The sequence below is a fragment of the Glossina fuscipes genome, unplaced genomic scaffold (genome assembly GCF_014805625.2).
Source record: "Glossina fuscipes isolate IAEA_lab_2018 unplaced genomic scaffold, Yale_Gfus_2 0, whole genome shotgun sequence".
NCBI lineage: Eukaryota > Metazoa > Arthropoda > Insecta > Diptera > Glossinidae > Glossina > Glossina fuscipes.
This window is the reverse complement of record NW_023998414.1, coordinates 4,582,055-4,596,212: the sequence shown is the minus strand read 5'-3', so window position 1 is coordinate 4,596,212 and position 14,158 is coordinate 4,582,055. Positions and strand designations below refer to the sequence as shown.

The window sequence follows — 14,158 nt, the reverse complement described above, 5'->3', positions numbered from 1 at the left end:
ACGGCTGCTTTATGATAAACGTGAATTGAAAATGTATATAGCAATTTTCAGCTGGAATTATGCGAGCATATTCGGGCATAATTAACATTTCGTAATTGAAAATTTTACGCTAATTAAGTATCAAGTATTAAGCAATTTTACACGCGTCTCTGATACGTATGGCAACATTTTTCCAAAGGGATGAATGTAAAATTTTGTTTAGAATGATTTTTAAGCTACTTCCGGAGTTCGTTCACTTGAATATTCAATTCAATTCAAATGGTGATATATGCGAGGCAATCTGTCCATCATTCTATTTTAATATGTAAAATCGCTGTTTAACTCGGTTTGCATCGATACATCTATCTAATGTGTAGTAAATGTATTTTTGTTTTTTTTTTTTTTCAGCCTTTTATTACATCAATTATACCCAACTGCTGCACTCGATTATGACAACAAGTGTTATAAATTTTCAAATAGATGCAACAACTTTTATTTTATATTCTAAAACAGCAAAACTAATAACAGTAACGTGAAAATTAATGAAATTGTTCCTGTAAATAAGAGTAAAAGCATAAAGAAAGACTATAAATTATTTTGTTCTGCCTGAACATAAAAGAGCCCCACCTCTACACCTATCGCCATCATAACCATCATCATCGTCAACATTAGGAACATCCGAGGTCAACAGCAGCAGCAATATGGGAAAGAAAAGCTCAAAATTAAAACAGGACACCATTGATCGTTTAACGACAGACACATACTGTAAGTATCGCATATATACGTACACATATAAACATATATATAAATCTATATACACAAATTTAAATATTATTTATAAGCCTATCATCAAACGTGAAGTGCTTGCCGTTGACTGAGCTGAATAAACGGGAAGCTTTTTGCTTCCTTTAAAGTAGAAAAAAAAAGAAAACGTTTCAGTCCATGAATTATTTTTCATATTAATCTAGTGAGCAACGAATATCAGAATATTTTTCAAATTTTCTTTCCTTTTTTTTTTTTCTTTACAAAATTTACTCCTCTAATATAATAGACTCGAGGAATTTATTATTTAAATTAACTTCTATTAGTCTTATGTACAACAAATTTCAACTCGCATATAATATTATAAGCGGAGGTGCTTTTGTGGCAATTGAGGCTTAAAGCCTGCAATTGTACAAACTTCATACCAATTGTACACATATATATATAGTGTATGTATATATATACATGCTTAAATTCAATTGATCCAAAATAGTGCACTGACCACATTCACACGATAAACACACACACGCACTAAGTTTGCTATTTTGGGTCAATTTAATCGTTTTTGGTCTTCCGTTTGCCGCCCTGCTATCAATAATCGTGTACTTTGGATATATATAAGTTTTTAGAAAATTAACCACACATTTACATGACTATTTTGTGGAAGAAAATGCATTTTTTCACACACACACACACAATAAATATTCAGCTTAACAGATATATTTAAGATAGATATCAAAGTTAGTCAGCTAAAAAAACTAAAAATATTAAATAATTCTTCAAAGTTTTACAATCGCACTACTTCGCTATAATTATGCAAGTGTTGTTCTTGCGATGTGCATAACTGTCTATTAATCTTTTATTGTCATTTTTAATATTAGAAGAATACACAAAGAAATCTTATTAAAAAGTTATTTAAAAAGTTTTACCGTTGATACTTTGCATTACTTTATCATTTGCGCCAATGCGATCATTGCTGATCAAAACATATGCCTGCACCTATTATAACAAACATTAATTCGGCATTTGAAGTATGTTGTGTATGTACTTTCACTTTATCTGCCAAATGGAATTAAAACTAACCGCGATTACATATGGTGGGCAGATAACGGTAATTTTGCTCAGGATGAGCACATAAACTTCGTCTTACCTATTACTTCCCGTACGTTTAACACTCGCTGTCAATTGAGTATTTGTTTCTCTCTTTTGTGTAGGGTGCATTTAATATAACTAAAGAAATTATAAAGATGTGAAAAATCTGATTTTCCTCTTAACAGAGATGAATATTTTGAAGTCGAGCTAGCCTAGTTTTTAATATAATTATGTATCTCACTTGGAGCCGAATTTTGCGATCTTAATGTATAAGGTTTCCAAACGATATGCAAACAACATATCTTAATGTAAATGTAATTCACCTCAAAACCAGAGGTTAACGCGTAGATATTTAAGTATTTACTGTCTCAATAGATTCATCGAATGCTTTTCCTCATCTACTCCAAAATAATTGTCTTTGTCAAATGACTCGTAGCTGGATAGTTGGCGCCTAATGTTTTATATATGTTTCTATATATTTCCAATTGATTTAATTTGCTAAGGGATGTTTTTGGAAAGCGTTTATGTTCATTTAAAAATAGTTGATGCACTAGCCATTGAGAGGCGGAAAACGATTTGAAAGCATGCAAGGATTCTGTTAAAAAAATCAAGAGCATATACTGAGCACTTTTGGTGTTAATTATCAATTCGAACAAAAAACTATATATTTGCTGATCTTTTTTTCTGCCATTTCGCTAAATATAAAGTGCAAAAAGTGCTGTTCTGTTTTTGATAGGTGCAGCAAAAAAGTCACTTTCGAGTAAAACGGCCTGTAACATAACTTTCACGATTTTCATTGGTTTCATTCAAATTTTTAACAATGCCTTCAACTAAACATTCTCTAGTTTAGCATATGGAGGTTTTTTTCGATAAGTTAATTGAAATGTTTTTGTACCCATCACCGAAGGATCAGAAGTAGATTCATTGTGTTGAAACGTTTGCAACGCCCAGAACGAAGCATCAGAGAATGGACAAAGTATTACATGCTTGATCAGCATCAAATTGTGAATCTATTTAAGCATGGCCGTCTGTCCGTCTGTCCTAAATATTCTCCTTGCCGGAAAAACGAAGCCATCGACTTAAAATTTGTCAGAAACATTGGACATTCTTGCACGCAAGTTGGTAATCGAATGGAATAAATCGGTGGCAGGACGCGCTTGCAGCGCTATGTAAACTGAGAACACCTTCGTTTTTCCAAAGGAATAAAAAATTGAATTTTCGCTCATTTAGTATAAAGATAACTAAGGATGCTTTCATTCGATCAATTTTCATGGTAGTCCAGAACGCCTGGACATCTCGTAACGTGAAATGCGTTTGGAACTTTACGTATTAAGGCGACTTGTTTTGAGATCAAGTTCACACCACCGCAGGGTGAGTTTTAGGATACCAGAGGAGATCTACTTACAAACTTAATTACACGACTCCCCTGATCTTGTCCGTTTGAGAATTACGGTTGAACTCTCTTGACTCGACCGACTTTGCCTTTCGCAACTACCTTGCAACCCTTGTCGTTCTACACAAGCAAGCAAGTTACTAATACTAAATCAAGTGATGACATTATTATGAAATCCCCGTTAGAGCGCCAATTGCGTCGAGAGAAATTAGGCGTCAGCACGAGTCTGTATTTGCTCTTTTTTTTTAATCTTTTCCAATTTGGTTTCTTAGAAAATCGGTTAGTGTTCCTGCAGACAATTTTCACGAAATATTACATCACTGTATAAGTTAAAGTGCTGCGCAATGTTAAGGAATTGTAAATATTATGTTGAACCTTTTATGCCACCATGTGTGACGACGGGTATAATATTATTTACGCATCATTAAATTTCTCAATCGATAATGGATGAATGGAAACATTGTTTTACATTCACATATAAATGTTGAACGTTTATAATGCGTTCAGATTCACAAATATGAACGTGTTACACTGTATATGATATAATCGTTTTTACGGTTATGGCCTTAGAATCGTTTTTGCAGCAATTACGAGAAATTTAGTTAATTTTCGAAGAAATCATTTGTAACAATATTTGCATGTGTGTGGGCATTGTGAACAGATTGTTTAAACATCGATTTAACTTGTTAATATAGATCAATATGCAAACATTAGTTTATACATGTTTACAATTCGCATTTATTATGTTCATCAATGAAATGCTTTCACTGTGCTAGCAATGCTTAGAACTAAATTTTAAAGTGCATTAGAGAAGATAAGCGATAAATGTGAATAAATGTTGTCGCTTTTCAGTTCGCCACCGATCTGGCATTTATTTTAAAATGGTTTACTGAAGAACGAAAACTATTATTGAATTTCGTTCGACACACACACACACACACACACCCATACACAGTAAGTGTATAAAATCTTAAGAAAGGGGTACAGAAGCGGACGGAATATTAAAAAGAGAGAAGGAAAGAAATATGACTATTTTGACCCACTACCCACTACCCACTACCCACTTCGAAGTAATATCCTTCCGGGATTCATCTATTCAAGTTTTAGTTGGAAAATATGACCTTAAATAAAGTTTGCATTTTATGGATATTACTTTTAATCGCAATTCTCATTCATGCCAGAAAGTCTTCCATGCATTAGCGATCCTCTAATGTCATCATAGATTTCCTAATAAAAGTAAGTAAATTAACGCTTTGTACAAAGTAAGAGATATGTTGGGAATACATAGGAGAATATTGGTAAAAGTGTACTACACACACATTTTGGACTATTTTCTGTAAAAATGGCAGTCCTTATTGAAAACCGAATTGATTGACACCCTACATCATTTATGGTACAAACGTATACTAAGCTTGAGAGAATTTATGTAACACCCGGACGGACCTGAGACCTTTTATTGTACCTATCGACGCTGAATCTTGTTCTCTTGTATTTAACCTACGGGCTGCCATTTTTAAGATATTTTTAAGTTATTTTAAGATATTGCTAATGCTTTAGATCCTACTTTCGATGTAACGCCTTGAAAACTGTAGAATATTGGAGGCCATTCCATGATGAACCGTGCCCCATTACAGTGTATTTATCTGTTAAAGCTCTTAAGTCGAGTCGAAATTATAATGGGCGTTATAGAAGGTCTTCGTCATTTTATGGTCTTCCTTTCAGTTTTTTTGTTCGTAGCCTGATATTTTCAAACGCTCCTTTCAAATGATTCGAAACTGTCATGTGGGTGTTGTTTAGTGCCTTCGTTCGCCTTTGCACCATTTGAAAATTGTATCGACTTTTTCAGTGACGGGCCGACCAGAGCGAGGTGCATCGAATCGAGCAAACCACTCTTGGGTCTTGCGTTTTCTCAAACCATTCTCATCGTATACTAGATGCGAAAGCAAGGTATGAAAAAGATATGGCAGCGAATGTCTTCGAGTAATGGTTTTAAGAGATGAAAAAAAAACTCAAGTAATCATAACTGAGCTTCGATGACAATTTATATGTTTTCATATATGATCCTTCATGTTTTATGAATGCGAGAAGATTACTTCTTAAAAGTGCAAAAATCCCATGTTGACTTCTTCGCATTAGAAGTGACGTCTCTTTTTTACCCTTTCCATTCGAACTATTCAATTTCCCTAATAAATTAAATTAAATTAAATGCACATTTCCTAAATGATGCGTATAACTTTGAAGAAGTTATTAGTGTTTCCTTCATATTTTTTTAAATAAATTTATCCTTTGTATAGTTCCTTTCAACTCATATTATAAATCAATTCTTGCCGATGAATTTTACTGTTTTTTTTTTTCTTTTTGAAAAAATTTTTTTTTTCCAAATTAATTTTCATAATTTTTCTTTTCAATGAAATTGCATAACCTGCATAACTATTAAATTGATTGTACGTCGGTTTCGTTTTATTCCTTCACGCCAGAATTTTATTGGTTTTCTCGGCAACACCTTCACTGCACATAGCTTCAGGTGAACTTTTCCGGTATTTCCTTGAGTTTAAGGCATGTTCGTACAATATTAATGGGTTTGTGTGGGGTTGCTTGATGAATGCGAAAATAAGTTTTTTTTTTTTTTTTTTTTTTTTGCACAGATCTATGCATGTGTTAGTGTGCGTGCAGAAAGAGGCATGTATGCATGTAATAGCTGCTACGTACGTCAATGAAATCTTTCCTTCTGTTTTTTTTTTCGGTTGTCTTTTGGTTCAATTTTTCAATTTTGGCTCAGTTTCAAAAAGGATAACTTTATAAATAAGCAAGAAAAGAAAAAAAAATAAATTTCGATTCTCCGCAGTAGGCAGGGTGCATTTCTGTTTGTTTCGTTGTTAAAATTGGTTTTGGATATTGGTTTTGAAAAAAAAAAACAAAAAAAAAAAAAACAATAAAAAGAAACGAAGAAATATTTCCTCTTCTTTTTGGTATAAGACTTTCAAGCGAATCTGTTGTTTGTCCGTGGACAGCTGCATCAATTTGGTCGCAACTATTATTCGCATAAACGTCTTTTACTTATCTCTATTCGTTTCTCCTCGTCTCCATAAAACTTAAATATTCAAATCTTTTCTTCATGTTTGTTCGTTCCGTCTCTCTAATATAACAAATATGACTGCAATGATTTCATAAAATGTATTTTTACTGCATCATTTACATTTTATGATTCACATAAATACGCCCGGAGCATATTGATTAGAGTCCTTCGAAAATTTTATTATATTTTGATGAAATTACTGTGAACGACGGGTCTCTCGCACACACACACACACACACACACACACACACACTCACTCAGTTGTGATAGGTGCGAAAATCCATTTTGTTTCTATTGCTTTTCCGTCTGGCCGGCTTCTTGACATGGTCTGGTTATATTAAGGTTAAAGAGTTTTGAGGAAAGGAATAGCAATGTTATCAACGATTGTTTAACATAAAAACTGCAAAATTTGAATTTCTGGCAAAAAAAAAAAAATAAAAATAAAGGAAATACAATTGAACTTGACTTGAACTTGAAATTACGAAAGAAAAGTTCATGTCAATGAAATAAAGAAGAAATGAGATGCTGTACGGAGTATGAATGTTTCATAAGTGACATATAAAATGCATCGGTTCTGTCATTGAAAATATGGTCTTCAACAGATTGATCAAAATCGATTCAAAATTCAATTCCAAGTTACTATGGTATCATGTGCTGTTAGTTCTTGGGCGCAATTCCCGATTCATCAAGACAGAATCGCGGCCATTGATTCATGATCATCTGTTCGAAAGTACACTTGTCGGTAATTACAAGTTGCATGTTCATATTGGCCAGTGTGTCGCGTATTATCACATCGCCATCGGATCAGATCCATTGAAATTGATTCAATTAGGCTCAGCCATTATCAATTCGTCACAGTTTGCCATTTTCCGCCAACTATTCGTGTTTATTGGGAAGCACTATTTCCGCAATCAGTCAGGGCTAGCCAACGAGGATCAACGAGGTTCATTATCATATGGTCATCAAGGAAGTAAAATCGGAAGATCGGTTCATCATTATCAGTCTACCATTATTCAACGGTCATTACATGTCGGCCATAATCGGTCTACAATTAACTTTTTGACGTCAACAACGCTCCGCAACCATCAATTCGCAATTTTTGATCCGCAACTCGCGATCAATTACGCATTCACTTACGGCCCTTCTCAAATATAATCAGTGGCTTTGCATAGCAAATTACGTATGGATCTAAATCTCGATATTGCGAACAACGCAACAACAATAATTGTTCTTGCGTTTGCGTCGTGCGTTTTGCCTAAACTCTAAGATATCTGCCCATGTAACTCTGTGGCATTTTCCGCAAAACTAACTAAAAACCAACATTTGACTGTAAGAAAAAGTAAAAGTCTTTCAGACCTCTATCCATTATATTACACTTGCATTTATATATGTAGCACCTTTACAAAGGCATAAGTATGTATTTAAATTATATACATACGACGAGCGCTTATAAAGTAAATCCTTCCATGTATCAAACTTTTTTGATTCGCACACGTGAAAGAAAATAGAAATTCTCTGGAGTGCTTTGACATTCAAATGAAATCCATTGATATGATCTCGTAGAGATACAATATATATATACATACAGTTTAAGTATTTATACATAGTTTTAAATGTATGTAAATGTAACTACATGAAGGTAAATGCATACGAAAATAAAGACAAGAAGTACAAGTATACAAGTATAATTTCAAGACTGATAAAACAGTTCCTAGTTGTGTTCTTAGTTGTATAAGATTTCCTTTATATCCTGATAATCTAAGGATACATATGCACAGATAGATACGTTTATACAACGTTTATACAAAGAACAACTTGCGAAAAAAAGCAATGTTCGAATATATCCAATGCTTTGAAAAATGAAACGTTTTTATGTGTGCGTTGAAAGAAAGACAAAGAAAATTAAAGCGAAAGAATAATAAAAACGAACACGAAAACTACATTTGCATTTGCACAAGACACCCAAATACTTCATTTCATAGAGTGTACGAGTAAGATCCCTTTCTAATTTTTATAGCCTTTTGTGAGGCATTTTTAATAATGCGTAGCAAATAACATGAATGAGTCTTTAAATAGTTTCGAGCAGAAAAATTTTGGTGAGTAATAGAAAATTGTTTTTTCAATTTACTACAATTGGTTTTTTCTCATATCTTCGATTTGACGACAGGTATATAGTAAGTGACGACAGGTTAGTTGCCGGGGCGGGTTGTGCGAATCTTTGAATATGATTAAAATTCGTAGTGGATACATGTTATTGTGTTGAAGGCAGTCGAGCAATATCTTTACATCTACATCACACAGCCTTATGTAAGCAAATAGTTTTACTTTCGAGTAAAGTAAGTGGCATTTGCGTCGAATTTCGCGACAATACACATTTGCTTGCTTTCTGCCTCTAAAGAAATGCATTCGTCAAGTCTTAATATGCTTAAAATTGAAACTTAAAGCAGTTGCGTCAAACTTTGACGGGGAATAACAACTGACAACTGGGCTGACAAACTTTATCGCGAATGTCGTTTTGAATCGATCGAAGAGATAAAATTGCATCAAGACATGATGCAGCTTTATAGATGAAAGTTAAAAAGCACATCTAGCTCAGTAACTATAGAAGATATTGCTTCGAAATTTTAGACAGTTGGTAAAAAGCTCACGCTTGTAATTTAAATGGAAAAGTTTTCCTTTCTATCTTTTACTTTTAAATTGACTTTTATGGCAAACAGTTTTCTCATCTATTCGTTGACATTCTTCAAATCGTGGAAAACTGGTCTAGCAAGACAAGGACTCGGCAAGCAATTTTACAAAAGGTATTCGTCCTTCTCGCTTTTTATCTTGTATCTGGTTGGAAGTCAGTCGACTTAAATCATATCGAAAAAGTCAATTTTTTAATTATTTTTTTTTATTGTTTTTTTTACATCATGTCACAGTAAACAATGACTTTTTCTCACACATCACTTCTTAATAATTAAATGCAAAAGAGGTTGTTTTTCGTTACAGTAAGTAATTCTTTGCAACTACGATTTTATCGCAACAATGTAGTTCAGGTATTTTTGTGTACAAATTTGTGTTTCTCTCCTCTGTTCAGGACGTTGAAGTTTCACAAAATTGAAAATCATGCATTGAGTAGAAAATTGAAAAAGTCGTGAATACTTTTATGCGGCGTGTGTGCACACCAAAGCATGACTCTTAAAGCGGACAAAATTTTTCTCCTATTATTTAAAAAAAAAACAAAGAAATGAGTAAAGGCGTGGCAAATTTCTTAAAACAAACATGTTCACTTCGAGTGTCTCTAATTGCACCATTACAGATCACATTTTTGCAGCAAGAATCATTTTCTGAAAATTTGTCTTAAACTTTAGAAGAAGTGTTGTCAACTTGTCTTGTGTTTTTTTCTCGGCAAAGATTATTTGAAAATTCGCAAATATCGCGTTATTGCATTCAAGTTCCCAAGTGCATAAGAGAACAATATTTTATAAAATATTTCTTTTAAAAACTCTAGAATATATACTCAGTGAGGAGGAGCGTCGCCGTGTGTAGCATAACTTGCGATGTCTTCATCTCAACGCAAAAAGCCAAATACTTTTCACTAGCAGATGAGTACAGCTTCACCTTGCAGGACGGATGTAGAGAAAATGGATATTTAAAACGTATGTAAACAGGCATAGATAGCACATAATTGCAACCTTGCGTGAATTTTAGAATACCCTGCACTTCCGCAGGGCAGCTTTACTCTATATCTACGATATATACGATGACCGATGCAATTGTTTTGAACGCTTTTATCGACGTTGTACGATTTCGTTGAAAGTTTTCTTTTCATCAGCAATTGCTTTTCGCACTTGCCAAGGTATCGAGAGCACTGAAAATACCTACCATACCTGCAAGATATGCAGGTGCGGCTAAGTGCGAAAAAAATTTCAGCTCCATTATAATCGTTTTTTTATATCATTCTTCAATATTTTAACGAATCATTTAAGCAAATAAGAAACATTAAAAGGTGTCAAATGTTGCCTTGAAATTCATGGTTCTTTGCGTAAATATGCACAGCAAACAACTATGTGACGCAAGGAGCGGCGATGTCAGTCTGTGGTTTGGTCACAGATGTCTTTAGGTGTTTTACATGGATGCGTTGCCGTGAAGGCTTAGCTCCGCGATGCTTGATTATACGGGGAATTGGATAGCGTATAATGAACACTTTGAGGGATTTTTGTCCCCAAGTGTTAGCGAAGGTAGGCGCATGGACGTAGCGAGCCGAAATTCTGCACCAGTTTCCGTTTAACGTGAAACTCGATATGGGATCGAAAATGCAGATGAAGCAACAGAAAAATAGAACCAGTCACTACACCCACACACACACACATGCTCATGGAAATTGTATTATTTCTGAGGAGAGTGAGGCCTATTTCATCCTCTTGTGTTTAATAAGGGAAAGTAACTCCTTATCAACAACTATCCGAGCTCAAGCCAAGGTGAAAAATAATAAGAATTAAGAGAAGCGTGGAGATGGATTTTCGTCCCATTACCAAGCCAAGAAGGGGTAGAAGAAAAGTCTCAGGCTTAGTCTTGAAGGGTCACATGCAGTTCACCGCCGCCTCCACTCAAGACAACAAAACGGATGAGAATCGAGCAGAGTTGCCCAAAGCGCATTCCACTGAATACTTTAAACTAAAATGCGTGCAGGCATCTCTTTCAGCTAAAAGTGTTTCTAATATCGACAGAAATTTTTCTTTAAAAAATTGTTTAATTATTTTCAATATCCATCGTACTTCGATCAAGTGTAGATTTGATTGTTATTGCCATTGAGTACAAGTAGCCTTTCGTAGAAATTTCGTTACTTTTTCTATTAATTATGCACGCGTTCTGCATTTGCAGCATAAAGTTCTCGTAGCAATTAACAAAGTTTACTCATACATGATGAATTCATAATGATGCAGAGGATAGAATACTGCATACGTATCCTCTTGCTGACCATAATTGCTCAGTGCGTTCAATCTTCTTGTCAGCGTTTACTTTAGTAAGAGATTCAAGTTAAAATCTAAAAAAATTTTAAATATATTTTAAAACATAAATTTTTTTTTTATTTTTATTATTTATTTCTCATATATAGTGAATAATGAAATTTGTGATCAATTGTTGTTAGTTGCTCCCCTTTTGTAACTTCATTGCAGTTGAAACGATCAAAAGGTTTCTTTAAACGTAATTTTATTCAAAATGAAAGACATTTAACGATATATATTACAATTTTGTATATATATGCTGTTTATATATGCACACTCGTGCATAGTCGTGCTTTCTATTTTCCTCACAAGTGTCCTTCAGCACGTGCATCGAATGTATGCGAACGTATTCAACTAATGTTATTTCCCATTAAGTGTGAATATAATTTATTCATAAGACCAAGATCGGCTATTGTGGAACAATTCCGATGAAAGTGTGTACAGATGTACGTAATCTTAATAAGAACAGCTACATCCTACATACAATACAAAACCAATAGATAATTCTTATCCAATAGATTGATTTTATCGCTTACAGCTGTCAGTTGTCACTCACTTTTCCATAACTTGTAAATGTAGTTAAAGTTAGCTGTTAGCCGCTTAGGCGTCATTGATTGATTAGTAAACGATGAATGAATGAATGAATGTATGAAATATCGTATGCTTATGCGAGTGTAGATAACGCATGGAATAGTTTGCACTTATAATATTTATTGATTTCATATGTATGCTGTACCTTCATCACTTGAAAAAATTAAATTCTTTGGCTTTTCTGCTTTAAAGGCCTGTCACTAGGTAAAATTTATTTCCATTTCGCAAGTCAAAGCGGAAAAAACTACTCGATTAGTATTTTATTAAAAACGGAGAGGAAATGAGTGGTGTCGAAGATGTCATTCGCCTAAGGCTACGATGCTTCAGACTTATTTTGGTTAACCGTGGAAGGGTAATAAGACGTGGAAACCAGATGTTTTGGAAGGAATTAATCACCAAATCATGCAAGCTCGCTGATGACTTTGCTATCAATGCCACCATAAAAGACTACAATATCTTACTAGAATTAACGCGGGCAAGGTGATGGAGCTGACTTTGTTTGATTCAGAAGCGACGACAACAGAGTTCCAGATGATTAACTAGATTTTTATTTGGTGTTTTAATGATTGAAAGTCGTATAGAGAGCATGCGGCATACGAAGCCAATTTAGAATTTTACACTCATTACGAGTGTACGTTTCGTTCGCAAGATGTGTAAAAAAACAAATAAATTATATTCGTGTTGAGTGCATTTTCGGTACCCATCACCTTCGGAATATGCAAATATTTACTATTGCACTTTATGAGTAATAAGAAAAATATTGGTATTTTTCGTATTGAAAGCAAAGGTGTTCTCACTTCATGCTGCGCTATGGTCGTGTCCTTTAACCGATTTGGCTCATTTTTAATACCAAGCTGCGTCCAAGAACTTCTAATATATCTGCTAAATTTGAAGCTGATAGCGTAATATTTATGGTTAGGGGAATTTTTATCGTAGAAGCCACAAAAATGGATTGACGGACAAGCTAAAATCGATTCAGAATTTGATGGTGATCAAAAATATGTGTACTTTATGAGACCTTTCAGAACCTTTCGTCGGATTTTTCCAAACGCACCCCGTCTGGGGGTGGCCGCAAAACGAAAAGCGATCATGTTTTTTACCATACGTTTGGTGTTTTCTTCTCAATTTTGGTAATGCTCTCCCGCTTGTTTCTTCTATAATTTTATTCAATATTTAAAATTCAATCAAATTTTTCAATTTCGATTTTTTTTTTTTTTATTTTCTTTTCGTTGTGTTTTTTTCGCTTATTGGCAATATGCTTTTAAGCTTAAAAATGCAAATGACAAGGGCAAATATGGTAATCTATGCAGTCATTATTATGCATATCCTGGAAGTTTTACTAATTTTTTTTATTCCAACAAATGGTTACTAAATAATGCATTTGGTTTATAAAGAAAATTGTATGTATGTATGTTTGTATGAGTGCCGGCGCATCCGGATGCTTTTGAATGACAATACTTTCATTCACTCAAGCATTTATACCATATCAAGAATTTTGACCTATGCATACATAAGCACGTAATGTTCATTGTTGACCGACCGACATTAATCGTTCATTGTGCCTGCATTGTTGGTTGGATGTCAGTTATTATGTGACATGTGAAATGAAATTGTTTTCTTTACAAAAGCTTTAAAAGAACAAAAAGGGGCTAACGTAACACACATGGAAAAGAGAAACGGAAAACCAAGTGAGAAAAACATATTTGTCTTAGGGCGAAGCTTGGTTACCCACTATCTCGTTAAAATTTTATTCTATCTTAGTTCACAATCTCAATAGCATAAGTATTTGCAAAAAATAAGTATTGCCTTCGATTCTCTACATCCGCAATTATATATATATATATGCATATATATAGGTGGGGAGTAAGAAACTTTATGGAAACTTTTCGATAAAAATGGAACCGTAACAAAGTTTAAACTACAAACCGACTACTAATTGAATAAGTCTTCTAGTCGCTTGGCGATCAATTATATATACACTATGTCACGCTTCTTATGTGCATCTATAAATATAAACAATATGATACAAGTACAAGTACATGCTCAACTTTTGTGTAATGGAGGTTACAAAATAAAAAAAAAAAAAAAAAAAAGAAGGGAAATTTCTACGAGCTTCCTTATGTACTGACAATGCATGAATTTTAATAAAAAAAAAAAGAAAAAATGTTATCGTCAACCGCTGTGTGTGTTTATATCTAACTACTATACTATATAACATGGTTTACTCTTTTACATATGTAGATGAATATGCACAAAAGTACACGCAAATCAACA

At 33.8% G+C, this 14,158-nt stretch overlaps 1 protein-coding gene across 5 annotated transcripts in view; it reads left to right on the top strand.

Annotated features, from left to right (window-relative positions):
- LOC119639906 (frequenin-1) overlaps positions 1-14,158 on the top strand; it is a 46,982-nt gene that overhangs the window by 17,475 nt on the left and 15,349 nt on the right. For all 5 annotated transcript variants that reach the window (XM_038037650.1, XM_038037635.1, XM_038037643.1 and 2 more), the window contains one exon: positions 388-744. In XM_038037650.1, the coding sequence (XP_037893578.1) occupies positions 681-744 (64 nt within the window). In that variant the 5' untranslated portion in view covers positions 388-680. The remainder of the gene's footprint in view (positions 1-387; positions 745-14,158) is intronic.